This window comes from Balaenoptera ricei, chromosome 13, assembly GCF_028023285.1.
Source record: "Balaenoptera ricei isolate mBalRic1 chromosome 13, mBalRic1.hap2, whole genome shotgun sequence".
In the NCBI taxonomy this organism is placed as follows: Eukaryota; Metazoa; Chordata; class Mammalia; order Artiodactyla; family Balaenopteridae; genus Balaenoptera; species Balaenoptera ricei.
Genome location: NC_082651.1, coordinates 76966637 through 76986751, shown reverse-complemented (window position 1 = coordinate 76986751; position 20115 = coordinate 76966637). Strand labels below are relative to the sequence as shown.

The 20115-nt window shown below is 35.7% G+C and overlaps 1 protein-coding gene across 3 annotated transcripts in view; it reads left to right on the top strand.

Annotated features, from left to right (window-relative positions):
* The window catches only part of BIRC6 (baculoviral IAP repeat containing 6), a 249518-nt gene that overhangs the window by 94455 nt on the left and 134948 nt on the right, over positions 1 to 20115 (top strand). For 2 of the 3 annotated variants that reach the window (XM_059943630.1, XM_059943628.1), the window contains 11 exons: positions 1233 to 1420; positions 2263 to 2586; positions 2825 to 2924; positions 5194 to 5408; positions 5744 to 5952; positions 6301 to 6647; positions 12699 to 12918; positions 13434 to 13567; positions 14318 to 14455; positions 15863 to 15990; positions 19603 to 19734. In XM_059943630.1, the coding sequence (XP_059799613.1) occupies positions 1233 to 1420; positions 2263 to 2586; positions 2825 to 2924; positions 5194 to 5408; positions 5744 to 5952; positions 6301 to 6647; positions 12699 to 12918; positions 13434 to 13567; positions 14318 to 14455; positions 15863 to 15990; positions 19603 to 19734 (2135 nt within the window). The remainder of the gene's footprint in view (positions 1 to 1232; positions 1421 to 2262; positions 2587 to 2824; positions 2925 to 5193; positions 5409 to 5743; positions 5953 to 6300; positions 6648 to 12698; positions 12919 to 13433; positions 13568 to 14317; positions 14456 to 15862; positions 15991 to 19602; positions 19735 to 20115) is intronic. The other variant, XM_059943629.1, reaches the window with a different exon arrangement.

Sequence of the window (20115 nt, the reverse complement as noted above, 5' to 3'; positions counted from 1 at the left end):
GGGTGTGTTCTAACTTCATTGATTTACATGGGGCTGTCCAGCTTTCCCAACACCACTTGCTGAAGAGACTGTCTTTTCTCCATTGTATGTTCTTGCCTCCTTTGTCAAAGATTAATCATGTTAGTTTATGAAATTAAGTTTTTATTTCAGCTTTTTCCAAAATGTTTTACACAGATACTGGTAAATATATAATGGGAAAAAAGTTCTTTTATACTGTATATTTGAATAACATTGGAAAGGGGAGTAAAAAAATTTTAACTTCGTGCTATTTCATAGTCCTGTAATGATGGTAATGTTCATGGGTAAGCAGTATGTGCCAGACTTATTTGACTGTGCATCTGACATGCTTCTCTTCTTCTTAGTGTTCTGAGGAGCATATGGTAGGAAACATTGCTTTGCATGTTCTTTGTGGGCAAGATTCTCTTTCCAGGCTATGGTTTAAATGAGGAAATAGGTGTCGTCAGTCTTGTTAAATGATGTTCTTGTAGTTGAAAGTTGTTTGAGCTTTTTATGGGAGGGAGAAGAAGGTGGTGTTGCTGTAAGAAACTTAGTAAAGGAAACTCAGCCTATTTCTTACGCTCAAATTGTGTAAGAGTTTAGCCATATTAAATGAAATTTCTTCCATGCTGACAGTATTTTTAAACTGAAAAGCATACTAATTTTTCTTTGATCAAAAGTCATTCCTGGATCCCTTATACTTGAATACTATTATTATCGATATACTTTTACCATTAAGATTTCCTCTAAAGAGTCTTATTTTTTAGGGTTAATTCACCCCATTACTGAGGCAAGACGCTTTTTTTTTTATTTTTTTTTTTAATTTTTATTTATTTATTTATTTATGGCTGTGTTCGGTCTTCGTTTCTGTGCGAGGGCTTTCTCTAGTTGTGGCAAGCGGGGGCCACTCTTCATCGCGGTGCGCGGGCCTCTCACTATCGCGGCCTCTCTTGTTGCGGAGCACAGGCTCCAGACGCGCAGGCTCAGCAGTTGTGGCTCACGGGCCCAGTTGCTCCGCGGCATGTGGGATCTTCCCAGACCAGGGCTCGAACCCGTGTCCCCTGCATTGGCAGGCAGATTCTCAACCACTGCGCCACCAGGGAAGCCCTAAAGAGTCTTATTTTTTAAAGGAAAATTAACTGTAGTTTTAGTGTGAAAGTAGTATATACTTTGTATATGTTTCTCTGTGAACCTTTTCTTCATCCTGTTTTTTTCCCCCCCTTGTCTTATGCCAGTGAGTTCCTTCGGGGTTACTCCTGCAGTAGGTGGACTATCATCTGGGACAGTTGGGGAAGCTTCGACAGCCCTGAGTTCAGCAGCCCAGGTAGCTTTGCAGTCTCTCTCTCATGCAATGGCTTCAGCCGAGCAACAGCTACAGGTGCTGCAAGAGAAACAGCAGCAGCTTTTGAAGCTTCAGCAACAGGTTGGAGACTATTTGGCTCTTTGTTCATGCTGTCTCTAAACTTCAAAAGCTGAAAAAATACTGTAAAAATGACCATTATTTTTGTAAAGGAAATTAGGTTGACCAATCTGAGCTAATCGTTTTCTACAAAAATTGAGGTAACATCTTTGTGATATACTTAAATTTTTAAAACTTATATAAATTCATTTTCTTTGATACATATCTGGGGGAATATAATTGATATTTTCTTTGCAGTCTTTAAGTAAATTCCATTCTTTACTCTGTTTATAAACATTCTTGGTCAAACGTAAGAGTTAAAAAGTTACTATTTTAATGGATTGAAAAACCTAAAACAACATTTTCAAGACCAATTAAATTAATGTGAAATAAAATTTAGTAATAATAGCAGACGTTTTGGAAACTTCATTGTGGTCTAAATGCAACCTATACAATTCCAGGTGACAAATTGTATCAGGTTAGGCAACATGAGAATCCATTTCCTGTTAATATTTTGTTTTGAGGAGAACTTTGTTTCCTTATTTACATTTAATTGTTCTGGTTCCTTTCCGCCTTTGCTTTGACAAATTCCTATTTCCCAAATACTCAGGAAAGTTTATATCAGATATTTAAGGAAGTGTGTGTGTATGTGTGTGTGTATATTATACACACACACATACACACACACATATATATAACATAGAAGTACTCCATTCATGTTGAGTCCATTTTTTACTTAATTTCATTTTTATTGAACTAGGATCCAGTTAATCATGTGTATTTTCACAATATATACCCACGTAGTATTCCCCACAATTTAGGTAGGCAGGATTAGTCTATATTTGTTGCTTTTACTTCTTTTACAGAAAGCAAAGCTGGAAGCCAAGTTACATCAGACAACAGCTGCAGCAGCTGCAGCAGCATCAGCAGCATCAGCAGTAGGTCCTGTTCACAACTCTGTGCCTTCCAACCCAGTGGCAGCCCCTGGATTCTTCATTCATCCATCTGATGTTATTCCACCCACTCCAAAAACAACACCACTTTTTATGACTCCACCACTCACCCCACCCAATGAAGCAGTTTCCGTTGTGATTAATGCCGAACTTGCACAGCTTTTCCCAGGCTCAGTTATTGATCCCCCAACAGTCAATCTTGCTGCACATAACAAAAATTCCAACAAGTCCAGAATGGTAAATTACTATATTTTAAACAGGTGTTCGCTTAGACATTTAAAAATATTTTGATGTATACGCTAACTTTAGAAAGCAAAGTTTTATTATGTTAACTTGTTATATCAAATTAGATTATTTTATTTAATGTTACAGAATATATGTCAGGAAATGGGACTTGTTAACTTTATATTATGGTTATTAGTTTTTATAGAGCAAGAGTGATATTAATATAGAGTTATACTTTTTTCTTTTCTAGAATCCACTTGGCTCTGGTCTAGCCCTTGCAATTTCTCATGCTTCACATTTTCTTCAGCCTCCACCTCACCAGTCCATTATTATAGAACGAATGCATTCAGGTAATCTTTGATTTTCTTAAAATATTTTTTTTGCCTTGTCTGCTGGCCCTTTGAAGACTTAATATTTTGTAGTTTGATTTTCCTGTGCGAATAAATCATATCTGCTCTTGGGAAAGTGCTTTTTACCAAGAATAAGCATTACATAAGGCTCAAGCTGTGTGCTTACCAAGTTGAATGGAAGAGTGCTGCTGAGTGGTTTCATTAAATCTGTCCAAACAGTGGATTTCATCTGTATAAGAATCTCACCTGGGACTTCCCTGCTGGTGCAGTGGTTGAGAATCCGCCTGCCAATGCAGGGGACACAGGTTCAAGCCCTGGTCTGGGAAGATCCCACATGCTGTGGAGCAGCTAAGCCCGTGCACCACAACTACTGAGCCTGCGCTCTAGAGCCCGCGAGCCACAACTGTTGAAGCCCGCGTGCCTAGAGCCCGTGCTCCGCAACAAGAGAAGCCACTGCAATGAGAAGCCCGCGCACTGCAACGAAGAGTAGCCCCCACTCACCGCAGCTAGAGAAAAGCCCACACGCAGCAACGAAGACCTAACGCAGTCAAAAATAAATTAATTAATTTAAAAAAAAAACTCATCTGTTGAGCTGTGGTTGGCATAAATATCTGTCTTTATTGTAGCTGCTCAATTACCATTACACTAAAAATTATGCTTAAAGAAGTATTAAGACTAGCATTCTAATGTTGGAACCATTTTTTGAGAATAGCTGACAGAATTACTGCTAATTAAAATAACTGAGTAGGATTACTAGCATTTCATGGTCTCTGGATAGTTCAAATTTTACTTAGGCTTGTACCATGCTTATATGCTAGAGACCTATGATCAGGATAGGTGCTTTTAATTAGAGCATGTTTACTAATACACTGTAGGCAATATTTGCCTTATTATCCTACCAAATGTTATTTCTGGGCTTGAGCAGCAGCAGAATTTAACAGTCCTTAGGTGTGTTTTATAGGAGGAATTAACATGAATATAGTGCATACTGTATCACTTTTCATCATATGAAGAGTTGAACCGTATTTGCTTTATTGCAGTGGGTTGTTTCCTCTTTGGAAGAGAGAGTTTTAAAAAAATAAAGTGTTACATGCTGTTTTCTGCCCAACTAATCATTCATTGGTAACAATAATTAGTGTTCATGGCATATAGAGTGAAATTCGTTGTTGTCCAGTCTTTATGAAATGTGAGCAATTGTTTACACTATGATTTGGTTTTCTATCTGTGGACTCGACTGTGGCACGTAAGCCCCCTAAAGGGGAGAATTATGTTTTTTTGTTCAGTAGTCTTTCTGTTTAGGAAAATACTGGTAACTGCCTTGTTTTCCTTAAAATGGCTCTATGGAGATGGCTCTAGTCCTACAAGTTAAATTTAGTTGGGTTCCTTCACTGTAAAATGTAACTGGTAGGGTTACTATCTGCCCCTAATGCAATAAAGAAGAAATTAGGATTTTATTCATGCCTACTGTTTCACTAATTGAGCTTATTCCTGGAATGTGTGTGAGTTGAGAGGTGCAAATCTGCTCCTCTGTTTCTCTCAGATCATTCTTTTGTTAATATATGAGCTTACACATAAAATACATACTGTCTCTTTAGTGTGGCCCTTAATTAAGAGTAAGCCTTCTACTTCATTTGGTACTAGCTGAGGAGACAGTGATGTGTCAATATGGGAGGGAAGCATTGTTTGAGATAAGTTTTATCTGTCTCCATTGGAGGACCTTCCTCAGAGATTTTTTAGTGTGGTAATAATGACTGCATGTGATTTCAGCCTTACGCTTGTCCTTTACATCGTAACCCCAATGTAAGATGCAACTCCAAAAGATGTTAAATAAAACTTAAGAAAACCAAAATCAAATAATAAAATTTGGTATCAGTAATAAATACATTTAGTTGTAAAATTAAAAGAAAACAAGACCAAATGACTGAAAGAAGAACCGATAGGTACTTCATTGAATTAATCTGTATTTTTGCTGATTTACCTTTTTTTGTTCTAAAGTTTTAAAATAAGCTTATATGTACAGTTGATTGCCTTCATAGTAACAAACTTATTCTTGTATATTTTTTACTTAAATCTTGGGGTTCAAACTAATATAAATTGAGGTTTTAGACAGTTTTTGAATGAGAATTATTAACGTTTCTTCTTACTTGTTTGTAGTTTAGTAAGTTGATTTCATATTTTAAGATGAATGTTCCAGATTGTTTCAGAGTGTGTCTTTTGGTTAATTGATACATGGTATTTTGTGTCAGCTGTTGCTCTCTATCTCTCATAGGAGCAAGGAGATTTGTGACCTTGGATTTTGGTAGACCAATACTGTTGACAGACGTATTGATTCCCACTTGTGGAGACTTGGCCTCCTTGTCAATTGACATTTGGACATTAGGAGAAGAGGTTGATGGGAGGCGATTGGTAGTGGCAACAGATATAAGCACCCATTCACTAATTCTTCATGATTTGATACCACCTCCAGTGTGTAGATTCATGAAGGTAAAGAACTTCAAGAAAATGAATTGATATGCTTTCCATGTTTCTGATAAGTTATGAAAAATATTCAGACATATAATTTAAAAGTATCCTTATAGCACAGGGAACCATATTCAATATCCTGTGGTAAACCATAATGGAAAAATTATGTATAACTGAATCACTTTGCTGTACAGCAGAAATTAACACAACATTGTAATTCAACTACACTGCGATTAAAAAATAAAAACAAAAGTATCTTTTTATAATTTATAATATAATTATCTTTTAAAATACATGACTCAGATTTTTCTTGTGGTAGATGGGTGGTTATGTATATTTATAAGTTTTCATTTCAGATCACTGTCATTGGACGTTATGGAAGTACAAATGCCAGAGCTAAAATCCCATTAGGATTTTACTATGGTCATACCTATATCTTGCCTTGGGAGAGTGAACTGAAATTAATGCATGATCCTCTGAGGGGAGAGGGAGAATCTGCAAACCAACCAGAAATTGACCAGCATTTAACAATGATGGTTGCTCTACAGGAGGATATACAGTGCAGGTTAGTAGAAAATTGCAATATATTTTAGTCTTACTGAAACCCTATATTTTCTATAATGTCTCCCACATACGTGTCAAGAAATGACTTTTCATAAGTGTATAGAAAAGAGCAAAAGGCGGTAGGACACTAGCATGTTATAATAATGTTTAATGCATTAATATATTGTGATTAAATAATTCATTCTATTTTTTTTAGTACTTACCAATTGATTAATTGACCAATTGATTAATTCTTTTTAATGGTTGTGTGTTAACTTGTTTTAGAGATTTAATTTTAGTGTATATTCGTACATGTATATCACAGAGAACATTGCAGGAATTATTTTGTTTGTTTATTTTTTACTTACAGGTATAACTTGGCTTGTCATCGATTAGAAACTCTTTTGCAAAGTATTGATCTTCCTCCTCTCAACAGTGCTAACAATGCACAGTACTTTTTGCGAAAGCCAGACAAGGCCGTCGAGGAGGACAGCAGAGTCTTTTCTGCCTATCAGGACTGTATTCAGCTACAGCTTCAGCTAAATTTGGCTCATAATGCAGTGCAGAGGCTCAGAGTAGCTCTTGGAGCAAGTAGGAAGATGTTGAATGAAACTTCAGACCCAAAAGATTTAATTCAGACATCTTCCACAGAGCAGTTACGTACTATCATCAGATATTTATTGGACACTTTGCTCAGCCTTCTTCACTCTTCCAATGGTTTGTATTTGACTTAAGTACTTAAAAAGGCCGGAAATATATTTGATGTGATTTTCTTGCATGTTTTGTTGTATTAATATTTCCTGGGTTCTGTTTATTTTTGTATCCTTTCTGATGTATTTATGTAATGTGTTTTTAGGTTAATTCATTTTTTCCCCTTATCTTTGTTTTTCTTAAATAGATTTTTTTTTTAATTTTTGAATTTTACTTTATTTTTTTATACAGCAGGTTCTTATTAGTCATCCATTTTATACACATCAGTGTATACATGTCAATCCCAATCACCCAATTCATCACACGCCCCCATCCCCCCGCCGCTTTCCCCCCTTGGTGTCCGTACGTTTGTTCTCTACATCTGTGTCTCTATTTCTCCCCTGCAAACTGGTTCATCTGTACGATTTCTCTAGGTTCCACATATATGCGATAATATACGATATTTGTTGTTCTCTTTCTTACTTACTTCACTCTGTATGACAGTCTCTAGATCCATCCACGTCTCTACAAATGACCCAATTTTGTTCCTTTTTATGACTGAGGAATATTCCATTGTATATATGTACCACATCTTCTTTACCCATTCTTCTGTTGATGGGCATTTAGGTTGCTTCCATGACCTGGCTATTGTAAATAGTGCTGCAGTGAACATTGGGGTGCATGTGTCTTTTTGAATTATGGTTTTCTCTGGGTATATGCCCAGTAGTGGGATTGCTGGATCATATGGTAATTCTATTTTTAGTTTTTTAAGGAACCTCCATATTGTTCTCCATAGTGGCTGTATCAATTTACATTCCCACCAACAGTGCAAGAGGGTTCCCTTTTCTCCACACCCTCTCCAGCATTTGTTGTTTGTAGATTTTCTGATGATGCCCATTCAAACTGGTGTGAGGTGACACCTCATTGTAGTGTTGATTTGCATTTCTCTAATAATTAGTGATGTTGAGCAGCTTTTCATGTGCTTCTTGACCATCTGTATGTCTTCTTCGGAGAAATGTCTGTTTAGGTCTTCTGCCCATTTTTGGATTGGGTTGTTTGTTTTTTTAATATTGAGCTGCATGAGCTGTTTATATATTTTGGAGATTAATCCTTTGTCCGTTGATTTGTTTGCAAATATTTTCTCCCATTCTGAGGGTTGTATTTTCGTCTTGTTTATGGTTTCCTTTGCTGTGCAAAAGCATTGAAGTTTCATTAGGTCCCATTTGTTTATTATTATTTTTATTTCTATTACTCTAGGAGGTGGATCAAAAAAGATCTTGCTGTGATTTATGTCAAAGAGTGTTCTTCCTATGTTTTCCTCTAAGAGTTTTATAGTGTCCGGTCTTACATTTAGGTCTCTAATCCATTTTGAGTTTATTTTTGTGTATGGTGTTAGGGAGTGTTCTCATTTCATTCTTTTACATGTAGCTGTCCAGTTTTCCCAGCACCACTTATTGAAGAGATTGTCTTTTCTCATTGTATATTCTTGCCTCCTTTGTCATAGATTAGTTGACCATAGGCGCATGGGTTTATCTCTGGGCTTTCTATCGTGTTCCATTGATCTATGTTTCTGTTTTTGTGCCAATACTATATTGTCTTGATTACTGTAGCTTTATAGTATAGTCTGAAGTCAGGGAGTCTGAGTCGTCCAGCTCTGGTTTTTTCCCTCAAGACTGCTTTGGCTATTCGGGGTCTTTTGTGTCTCCATACAGATTTTAAGATTTTTTGTTCTAGTTCTGTAAAAAATGCCATTGGTAATTTGATAGGGATTGCATTGAATCTGTAGATTGCTTTGGGTAGTATTGTCATTTTCACAATATTGATTCTTCCAATCCAAGAACATGGTATATCTCTCCATCTGTTGGTATCATCTTTAATTTCTTTCATCAGTGTCTTATAGTTTTCTGCATACAGGTCTTTTGTCTCCCTAGGTAGGTTCATTCCTAGGTATTTTATTCTCTTTGTTGCAGTGGTAAATGGGAGTGTTTCCTTAATTTCTCTTTCAGATTTTTCATCATTAGTGTATGGGAATGCAAGAGATTTCTGTGCATTAATTTTGTATCCTGCAACTTTACCAAATTCATTGATTAGCTCTAGTAGTTTTCTGGTGGCATCTTTAGGATTCTCTATGTATAGTATCATGTCATTTGCAAACAGTGACAGTTTAACTTCTTCTTTTCCAATTTGTATTCCTTTTATTTGTTTTTCTTCTCTGACTGCCGTGGCTAGGACTTCCAAAACTATGTTGAATAATAGTGGCGAGAGTGGACATCCTTGTCTTGTTCCTGATCTTAGAGGAAATGCTTTCAGGTTTTCACCATTGAGAATGATGTTGGCTGTGGGTTTGTCATATATGGCCTTTATTATGTTGAGGTAGGTTCCCTCTATGCCCACTTTCTGGAGAGTTTTTATCATAAATGGGTGTTGAATTTTGTCAACAGCTTTTTCTGCATCTATTGAGATGATCATATGGTTTTTATTCTTCAATTTGTTAATATGGTGTGTCACATTGATTGGTTTGCGTATATTGAAGAATCCTTGGATCCCTGGGATAAATCCCTCTTGATCATGGTGTATGATCCTTTTAATGTGTTGTTGGATTCTGTTTGCTAGTATTTTGTTGAGGATTTTTGCATCTATATTCATCAGTGATATTGGTCTGTAATTTTCTTTTTTTGTAGTATCTTTGTCTGGTTTTGGTATCAGGGTGATGGTGGCCTCATAGAATGAGTTTGGGAGTATTCCTTCCTCCACAATTTTTTGGAAAAGTTTGAGAAGGATGGGTGTTAGGTCTTCTCTAAATGTTTGATAGAATTCACCTGTGAAGCCATCTGGTCCTGGACTTTTGTTTGTTGGAAGATTTTTTTTTTTTTTTTTTTAATTTTTAATTTTATTTATTTATTTATTTATTTTTATTTTTTGGCTGTGCTGGGTCTTCATTTCTGTGCGTGGGCTTTCTCCAGTTGTGGCAAGTGGGGGCCACTCTTCATCGCGGTGCGCGGGCCTCATACTGTCGCGGCCTCTCTTGTTGTGGAGCACAGGCTCCAGACGCGCAGGCTCAGCAGCTGTGGCTCACGGGCCCAGCCGCTCCGCGGCATGTGGGATCTTCCCAGACCAGGGCCCGAACCCGTGTCCCCTGCATTGGCAGGCAGACTCTCAACCACTGCGCCGCCAGGGAAGCCCTGTTGGAAGATTTTTAATCACAGTTTCAATTTCATTCCTTGTGATTAGTCTGTTCATATTTTCTGTTTCTTCCTGGTTCAGTCTTGGAAGGTTATACCTTTCTAAGAATTTGTCCATTTCTTCCAGGTTGTCCATTTTATTGGCATAGAGTTGTTTGTAGTAGTCTCTTAGGATGCTTTGTATTTCTGTGGTGTCCGTTGTAACTTCTCCTTTTTCATTTCTGATTTTATTGACTTGAGTCCTCTCCCTCTTTTTCTTGATGAGTCTGGCTAATGGTTTATCAATTTTGTTTATCTCCTCAAAGAACCAGCTTTTAGTTTTATTGATCTTTACTATTACTTTCTTTGTTTCTATTTCATTTATTTGTGCTCTGATCTTTATGATTTCTTTCTTTCTGCTAACTTTGGGTTTTGTTTGTTCTTCTTTCTCTAGTTCATTTAGGTGTAAGGTTAGATTGTTTATTTGAGATTTTTCTTGTTTCTTCAGGTAGGCTTGTACAGCTGTAAGCTTCCCTCTTAGAACTGCTTTTGCTGCATCCCATAGGTTTTGGATCATCGTGTTTTCATTGTCATTTGTCTCTAGGTATTTTTTGATTTCCTCTTTGATTTCTTCAGTGATCTCTTGGTTATTTAGTAATGTATTGTTTAGCGTCCATGTGTTTGTGTTTTTGAGTTTTTCTCCTTGTAATTCATTTGTAATCTCATAGTGTTGTGGTCAGAAAAGATGCTTGATATGATTTCAATTTTCTTAAATTTACTGAGGCTTGATTTGTGACCCAAGATGTGATCTATCCTGGAGAATGTGCACACTTGACAAGAAAGTGTAATCTGCTGTTTTTCGATGGAATGTCCTATAAATATCAATTAAATCTATCTGGTCTGTTGTGTCATTTAAAGCTTCTGTTTCCTTATTAATTTTCTGTTTGGATGATCTGTCCATTGGTGTAAGTGAGGTGTTAAAGTCCCCCACTATTATTGTGTTACTGTCGATTTCCTCTTTTATAGCTGTTAGCAGTTGCCTTATGTATTGAGGTGCTCCTATGTTGAGTGCATATGTATTTATAATTGTTATATCTTCTTCTTGGAGTGATCCCTTGATCATTATGTAGTGTCCTTCCTTGTCTCTTGTTACATTCTTTATTTTAAAGTCTATTTTATCTGATAATGAGTATTGCTACTCCAGCTTTCTTTTGATTTCCATTTGCGTGGAATATCTTTTTCCATCCCCTCACTTTCAGTCTGAATGTGTCCGTAGGTCTGAAGTGGGTCTCTTGTAGACAGCATATATATGGGTCTTGTTTTAGTATCCATTCAGCAAGCCTGTGTCTTTTGGTTGGAACATTTAATCCATTCACGTTTAAGGTAATTATCGATATGTATGTTCCTGTGACCATTTTCTTAATTGTTTTGTGTTTGTTTTTGTAGGTCCTTTTCTACTCTTGTGTTTCCCATGTAGAGAAGTTCCTTTAGTATTTGTTATAGAGCTGGTTTGATGGTGCTGAATTCTCTTAGCTTTTGCTTGTCTGTAAAGCTTTTGATTTCTCCATGGAATCTGAATGAGATCCTTGCCAGGTAGAGTAATCTTGGTTGTAGGTTCTTCCCTTTCATCACTTTACGTATATCATGCCACTCCCTTTGGCTTGTAGAGTTTCTGCTGAGAAATCAGCTGTTAACCTTATGGGAATTCCATTGTGTGTTATTTGTCGTTTTTCCCTTGCTGCTTTTAATAATTTTTCTTTGTTTTTAATTTTTGCCAATTTGGTTACTGTGTGTCTTGGCGTGTTTCTCCTTGGGTTTATCCTGTATGGGACTCGCTGCGCTTCCTGGACTTGGGTGGCTATTTCGTTTCCCATGTTAGGCAAGTTTTCAACTATAATCTCTTCAAATATTTTCTTAGGTCCTTTCTCTCTCTCTTCTCCTTCTGGGACGCCTATAATGCGAATGTTGTTGCGTTTAATGTTGTCCCAGAGGTCTCTTAGGCTGTCTTCATTTCTTTTCATTCTTTTTTCTTTAGTCTGTTCTGCAGCAGTGAATTCCACCATTCTGTCTTCCAGGTCACTTATCTGTTCTTCTGCCTCAGTTATTCTGCTGTTGATTCCTTCTCGTGTAGTTTTCATTTCACTTATTGTATTGTTCATCTTTGTTTGTTCTTTAATTCTTCTAGGTCTTTGTTAAACATTTCTTGCATCTTCTCGATCTTTGCCTCCGTTCTTTTTCCGAGGTCCTGGATCATCTTCACTATCATTATTCTGAATTCTTTTTCTGGAAGGTTGCCTATGTCCACTTCATTTAGTTGTTTTTCTGGGGTGTTATCTTGTTCCTTCATCTGGGACGTAGCCCTCTGCCTTTTCATGTTGTCTCTGTTTCTGTGAATGTGGTTTTTGTTCCACACGCTGCAAGATTGTAGTTCTTCTTGCTTCTGCTGTCTGCCCTCTGGTGGATGAGGCTATCTCTTAAATAGATTTTTGATTATTTTTTTCTTGAGTTTCTGCTATTGATGTGTCACATCATTGTGTTACTGGCAAAATAATAAATAATGTTTGAAAGCGCAACAGTGAAAACTGTTAATAAATTGCTAGTCTAATACAGAAGTGTCATTTTCTAACCAGGAGCTGTTTTTGATCATTATATATGATGTAATGTGTGCGCGCACACACACAGCCATCTGATACACCGAACTCCACAAAAAAGAAATATAATTGATATAATTGCTAATTCTTCTTTTCTCCAAGTATTTGACAGTTAAAATTCTACATATAAGGAGTAAATAAATGAATAGGAAAATAAATAGGCCAAAAATTTGCTGGTAATGAAGAAAGCCTATCTAGGGATGCTGATTTTGATACTACAGCGTACTCTTAAATAGGAAATTTTACTGTTTTCTTTCTTGTAATAGGACACTCTGTTCCTGCAGTTTTGCAGAGTACATTCCATGCCCAGGCCTGTGAAGAGCTTTTTAAACACCTGTGCATCAGTGGAACCCCAAAGATACGGTTACATACTGGTCTTCTACTCGTTCAACTCTGTGGTGGTGAAAGATGGTGGGGCCAGTTTCTTTCTAATGTTCTTCAGGAACTGTACAATTCAGAGCAGCTTCTCATCTTTCCACAGGATAGGTAGGTCAGAAAATATTGGAGTAATTTGTTATTAGTGATTTATGCTTCCCGCAATGTTCAGATTTGGAAGTCTTGTGTATATGGATATTGAGTGTGGAGAAATGAAATGAATCATGTCTTCTCACAGTTTGAGGAATGCCCAGTGAAGGGCATATTGAAGAAGATTCTATATGATGTAACTGGACTATATTCTTTAGTTTCCTAACTGAATCTGTGGAGTTTATAGATCTCTGTTTACAAATATTTCCTATCAGATCATGTTACTTTATGTGTCAAATGTATATTTTTGAGTCTGTGATACAGTTCTCTCTACTTGATTCCTTGCAGATAAAATTAGAAAATATAAGCAGTAGCTGAAAAAGAGCTAATTTTAACATTATACTTCCAGATATAAATCTTACTAATAACCAGATATTCTGTCATTACTCTCTTAGATTACAAAGTGAATTATTTTTAAGATGAACACTTAAATTGATTCATATTAGCTATTTTATTTGTATCTTTTTTTTTTTTAGGGTCTTCATGTTACTTTCCTGCATTGGTCAGAGATCACTTAGTAATAGTGGAGTATTAGAAAGCTTACTTAATCTGTTGGATAATTTACTCTCACCTCTTCAGCAGCAGTTACCCATGCATAGGAGGACCGAAGGTATTATTTAAATTAGTGATCTTTAGTAAAAACATAAGATTCCTGTAAATACTGCTTTTATAAAATGACTAGTCTGAAATATTTATTTTACTATTCATTTTGCTGCACACTTTAATATTTTTATGATGTAGACTTTTTAGAATGACCAGCCTTCGTGTGATTGACTGCCATATGGTTACTGCTTTTTTAAAATATGTTACCTTTTCTTTATGTGAATTTTGAACTTGGGAATTGTTGTGGGTATGTTGTTTTTATACTATCATAGTTAAAATCAAACTCTTGTGTTTAAGTTTAAGCTTTAAGGCAGCATTGCTGTTCTGATCATGGATAATGAGCTTCATTTGAGCAAGAAAATTGTTATTGGAATAAAAACTTTAGAACATAGTTTAAAACTTTATGAATTATAACTTGAGAGACTTTTTAAATTTCAGTCACCTGTAAGTCTAAGAATAGCTTCTTATACCTTGTTTTCTAGTTTATAAGTTATTACCTGTTAGATTCAAGCTACACTTATGAATCTGTTTTTGTACCAAGAAGCATTTGTCAAGTCTTCCATTTGATTTAATGTGTTAATTCATTTTTGGCCATAAGTTTCAGTTTTGAGGCTTGCTATAAATAAATATTAGTGTTCATAATTATATGGTGTGTTTTGGATTTATAAAATGTGTTAATTTTATAATTATTTTATCAGACTTCATTAGGATTCTTAGAGTCACCTGATTATTTTTTTCTCCTCACATTTCTATACAGGAGTACTAGATATTCCCATGATCAGTTGGGTTGTTATGCTAGTGTCCAGGTTGTTGGATTATGTGGCAACTGTAGAAGACGAAGCAGCAGCTGCAAAGAAACCTTTGAATGGTAAAGACAGGGAGAGGTTTATGACAGGTATCAGAAGTTTATAATAATCTGTTGGTGGGGATTTTGAGTGACTACCCAGTTTTTCCAGAACTGGCATTGGCCTGGAGATTCCAGCTGTATGTAATTTATGTAAAATATTAATTAACTTTACCAGGAATAACATACATATAGGTGAAGTTTATAAAAAGAAAATCTGTGAAGAGTTACTGTATTTAGTTTAGTATATCATTCCATTTACTATTATAAAATGTTTCTACTAATTAACTACAAATGACTTTTATGCTTAGATATAGAAATTCTCAGATTTTTGCGAGTTGTAATCTTTCTCCATAAGCTTAAAGCACAGAAAATTTTTTAAATGAAAGACAATCAAACTGCAAGACAAATTGTTTTCTTCTCCTCTTCCAAGCTAACAAGACTTTATGAAATAGCTACATCTAATATGTAAATACAGATAGTAAGTGCCGTAAAACTTAGAATTTTATACATTATTAGCATTATAATATTAAAAAAAGATCACTTGAGGTGTTTTATAGGTATAAGATGTTACAGAAAAACCTGAATGAACTTTTTGGCCAGCCCAATAAATCAGTTGTTTATGGTACACATTATGTTTGAAAATAGGGTGGGGAATTCTTTTCATGTACAGGGAATTTTTTTAACAAATGCTATATGTCTCAGTTATAGGATGTAGAATTAAGAGACAATTAAATACAACTACCTGTAAAGTTGGAATGTAACAGATGGTATGGGAGGACTTAGTTTTTATTTACAGTATTCATGTATTATGGAAATACATTGGAAGACATTTTTTTAGGGCTTGAAGAATTTGAATTGACTTGACAAAAGGATAATAGAGAACAGAAAAAGATGTCATTAGGTTAAGCAGACATGAAAAAATCATTGAGGATGGTTAACGTGTGGGATTAAGCCTGAACTGAGCAGAGTGACAAGGAGTCATCTGGACACATTCCAACATGAGAATAAGTAGAGCTACACAGCACAGTGTTTGAACTATCCAACTTTATTTTTGCAGTCATTAAATCAGATTATTGAGTATCCCTTTTTCTGGGTCCCTGCACAAAAAGCATATGAGTTCGAAATAGGCAACAGTGAGCATTTTGTTGTTGTTACAGTTGAGCAACATTATCAAAGTTGTGTTGTACAGAGATCAATTTTAAACAGTTGTGGAGAAAGTTGACTGTTAATGAAAGAATTGGAGGCAGAGAGAACTGTGGTCTTAAAGTCATTTAGGATCTAGGTTAACTTTTCTAAGGTCAAATGTTCTTAGCAATTTCTTTACGATGGTTTCCTTAATTTTTAAAATTGCTTTGTCGTTTTGACACATTTATCATTTTATGTTTTCTGGGTGTGAATAGTACTTTAAAATCACATTTAACAGAATTATTAATACAACTTTTCCTTGCCCTGTAGGTAACCAGTGGAGTTTTATTAATAATAATCTGCACACCCAGCACATAAATAGGTCTTCCAAAGGCAGCAGTAGCCTTGATAGATTATATTCCAGAAAAATAAGAAAGCAGCTAGTTCATCATAAACAGGTAATTTTCAGTATTTTGTTTGTTTGTTTGGTTGGTTGGTTTTAATGTTTGAGACATTGCATGAGATAGACTTGCCATCAGACCTTAGGTATGATATTTAATGAACTACTTAATTTAGGGAAATTATTTGACACTTCTGAGTCTGAGTTTCCTTATTTGTAAGATGGCAACAATATGTAGTTTACAGATTTTTGGTAATGTCCTTTAAACTGTAGGGACTTCTCTGGCGGTCCAGTGGTTAAGACTTCGCCTTCCAATGCAGGGGGTGTGGGTTTAATCCTTGGGAGCTAAGATCCCACATGCCTCACGGCCAAAAAACCAAAACATAAAAAAATAGAAGCAATATTGTAACAAATTCAATAAAGGCTTTAAAAATGGTACACATCAAAAAACAAAAAAAACAAAAAAAAATGTCTACCTCTTCTCATATCTGTTACTACCATTCTAAGTGCAGCCATCATTTGCCTAGTCAGAAGGCCTATCTGCCTTTGTTCTTTTAAAATCCAATCCATTTTTCATGCTGCCCCTACAGAGTTCTTTTAGATACAAACCTAATCATATCACTCCTTCTTTAAATTATTAGTGGCTTCCAGTTGACCTTTGGATGACGGTCAAACTCCTTAACATGGCTTTAGTATATCTATCATCTGCCCATCTAACTTTCAGGTTTGAATTTTGGTCTAGCCATATTGAATGTGGGTTCCTGGACCACCTACACCAGTTTTTTCATCCAGGATTTTAGTATGTGCTTATCCCCCATCCCTCCCCTCCTTCCCACCAACTACTGAATTTACTGTTTTGCTTGGATAATCTAACTTATTTTTCAGACGTTAGTTCACTTTCACTTCCTCAAAGACGTTTTCCCTGGTTTCTCAGTTAGTATCCCTTAAAATATGTTTCCCATGTACCCTGTATTTTTCCTTTCATTATATTTATCGTACTTTTTTGTTGGGATTCTTTTATTTTATTAACCTGAGTTTATAGCTGATGTCAGATTCTTATGAGCCAGTTCTTTATTTTAATTATATTTTAAAACATGTCTTCCTCCTTGTCTTACAGTATATACAGGAATATGTACTATATCTTTGCTACCCAGTATAGAGCCTAGTGTGTCATCTAAAAATATTTGTATAATTGATTTAAGATGAAATGAGATTTTATAAGAAAGCCTTTAAGATCTGAAAGTGTGTGAAAGCTTTTGGGCTTTTTAAAAAACATGAACTCAGGACTTCCCTGGTGGCACAGTGGTTAAGAATCCGCCTGCCAATGCAGGGCACACGGGTTCAAGCCCTGGTCCGGGAAGATCCCACATGCCACGGAGCAACTAAGCCCGTGCGCCACAACTACTGAGCCTGTGCTCTAGAGCACGCGAGCCACAACTACTGAGCCCACGCGCCACAACTACTGAAGCTCGTGCACCTAGAGCCGGTGCTCCGCAACAAGAGAAGCTACCACAATGAGAAGCCCGTGCACCGCAATGAAGAGTAGCCACCGCTCGCCACAACTAGAGAAAGCCTGCATGCAGCAACGAAGACCCAACGCAGCCAAAAATAAATTAAAAAAAAAAAGAAAAAAAAATGAACTCAGCAATAAATTATTTATTTTTACTACTGAGTTTTTCAACTATGAGCAACTATTGGCCTTTTGCAAGAAAAATGATGTGAAGCTTTTCCCTCAGCTCCTTTTTCCATTTGAGACTCCTAACTAATTTTAGGTGGTACTAATAATCAGCTAAAATTTCAAATTCAGCTAAAATTTATCGAGCACTTAATGATTATGTTTGCTGTATTTTAGGATATGAAGATGGAAAACAAACCTAGAGAATGATCCAGTGGATTTTTCTTAGTAGTATTTTACTATTTTATGCTTTATTATAAAGGACATTTTGGGGACAGTTAGCAAAACTTAAAAGTGGGGTCTGAGGAATAGTTGGTTGTTAGTAGTGCATGGATGTTACTTCTTTGATTTTAGTGGTTGTATTATGGTTGTGGGAGAAGGGTCTTGTTCCTAGGAAATACACATTAAAGTATTCAGGGGTGACTGGTCATCAGGTTGCCAAATTATTCTCAGATAGTTAGGGAAAAAATATCTTTGTACAGCAATATAAATTATTGATTAAGATTATGGTTGTTTCAAAATAAAGATTATATTTTTTCTTGATTTCAGTTGTATATGTTAATTGTAGAACTTTTGGAACAATTTTCTGAAAATACTGATTTGTTCTTCTCACATTCACATACCATGTATTGATTATTTAATACATGTGCATGCTGCTTTTAATTTATGATACATTTTTCTTCATATATGGAGATGACAGCCAAATGGATATTTCTTTATAATATAATGTTAGTTCTTTTTCTTGCTGATAATAAAAATATGTAGCAACAGTAGAAATTTAGGAAATATTCCTTGAAAAGGCAGATTAAGTTCTTAACTAAATTGTGCATTTATTATTATGGCTATAATGTTCTAGTGACTTTCTGTTTAGAGTAATGTTCTGCATAATGGATATATTGTAACGTGGTTTTGTCATTCAGCAGATTTTCAGGGTCTTTCTAGGCAGAAATTTTCTCCTTGTTGGTCTATTTGTTCATTTCAACCTACTAGTGGTTGTCAGGAGTAGGGATGGGGCAGATAAGATAGGAGGGAGGAGGGTGGGCAGCATAAAAGGACAACATGAGGAAATGTTGTGGTGATGGTGATGGTGTACAGTATTAACTGTAGTGGTGGATACCTGAACCAACAAATTGGGTAAAGTGTACAAGAGATCTCTGCATTATTTTTTTACAACTGCATGTGAATTTACAGTTACTGCAATAAACTTTTTAATTAATAAAAAACATAGACATACCAAAAAATGTTCTACTTTTTATTTATTTTTATAAATTTATTTATTTATTTTTGGCTGCACTGGGTCTTCGTTGCTGCGTGCAGCTTTCTCTAGTTGAGGCGAGCGGGGGCTACTCTTTGTTGCGGTGCGCGGACTTCTCATTGTGGTGGCTTCTCTTGTTGCAGAGCTCGGGCTCTAGGCACGTGGGCTTCAGTAGTTGTGGCACGCGAGCTCAGTAGTTGTGGCTCGCGTGCTCTAGAGCGCAGGCTCAGTAGTTGTGGCGCACAGGCTTAGTTGCTCCACGGCATGTGGGATCTTCCAGGACCAGGGCTCGAATCCGTGTGCCCTGCATTGGCAGGCGGATTCTTAACCACTGCACCACCAGGGAAGCCCAAGATGTTCTACTTTTGAAGGAGATTCCCATAAAAGCCAAGCTAAGAATATTGTACAATAAAAGTATTTTCCCCATGTATTTAAAAATAATTCCTTTCCTCTGTTTAAAAAATACTTCATCAGTTAGTCTCATTAGTGGCTTACATAAAAAAGTATTCCAGTTATTTCCCTTCTCCCATGGGTAAGAAATTGATTACTTCTTAATTACAACATGGGGAGATCTTTTATTTGGAAGTGATTTTTAAAAAATCAGCAACATAGTTTAAACTAGATTTTTCAGAGAATTACTTATTCCATTAGTTTGATGTATGGATTCTGAGGAGTACAATAATTTACTTTGTTGTTTTTAACATTGTTAGCTATAAGATTAACTTTTTTTTTTTTTTAAGCAACTTAACTTACTGAAAGCAAAACAGAAGGCTTTGGTGGAACAGATGGAAAAAGAAAAAATACAAAGTAACAAAGGATCATCATATAAACTTCTGGTAGAGCAAGCAAAATTAAAGCAGGCTACCTCAAAGGTATGATCTTTACTTTTTAATATAATTATCTTAGAAAAGTCACTCTCCCTTTTAGTATTTTAAGTTATTTGAATAGTTAAGTATTTTTAGTAATGATCGGGAAACTTTATGTTATTCTGCTTAGCAACAGAAAAATCTATTCTATGTACCTTTTTTGGGAAAGGTAGCTTTTAACTCAAGTAAATATATGATTAATGTGGGCTTAAAGTATTTTTCTAGTGTATTTCCTTTAAAGTGGATTGTGTTCCAGTAAATTGAAGATAAAAGGACTTAGGAAATGTATGATTTTCCTAATGTGTCCTTTCTAAGTGAAAATTAAGTTCAACGATTTATAAATAAAATTTTTAAAAATAATGACATATTTTTTAAAATTTGGGTGGT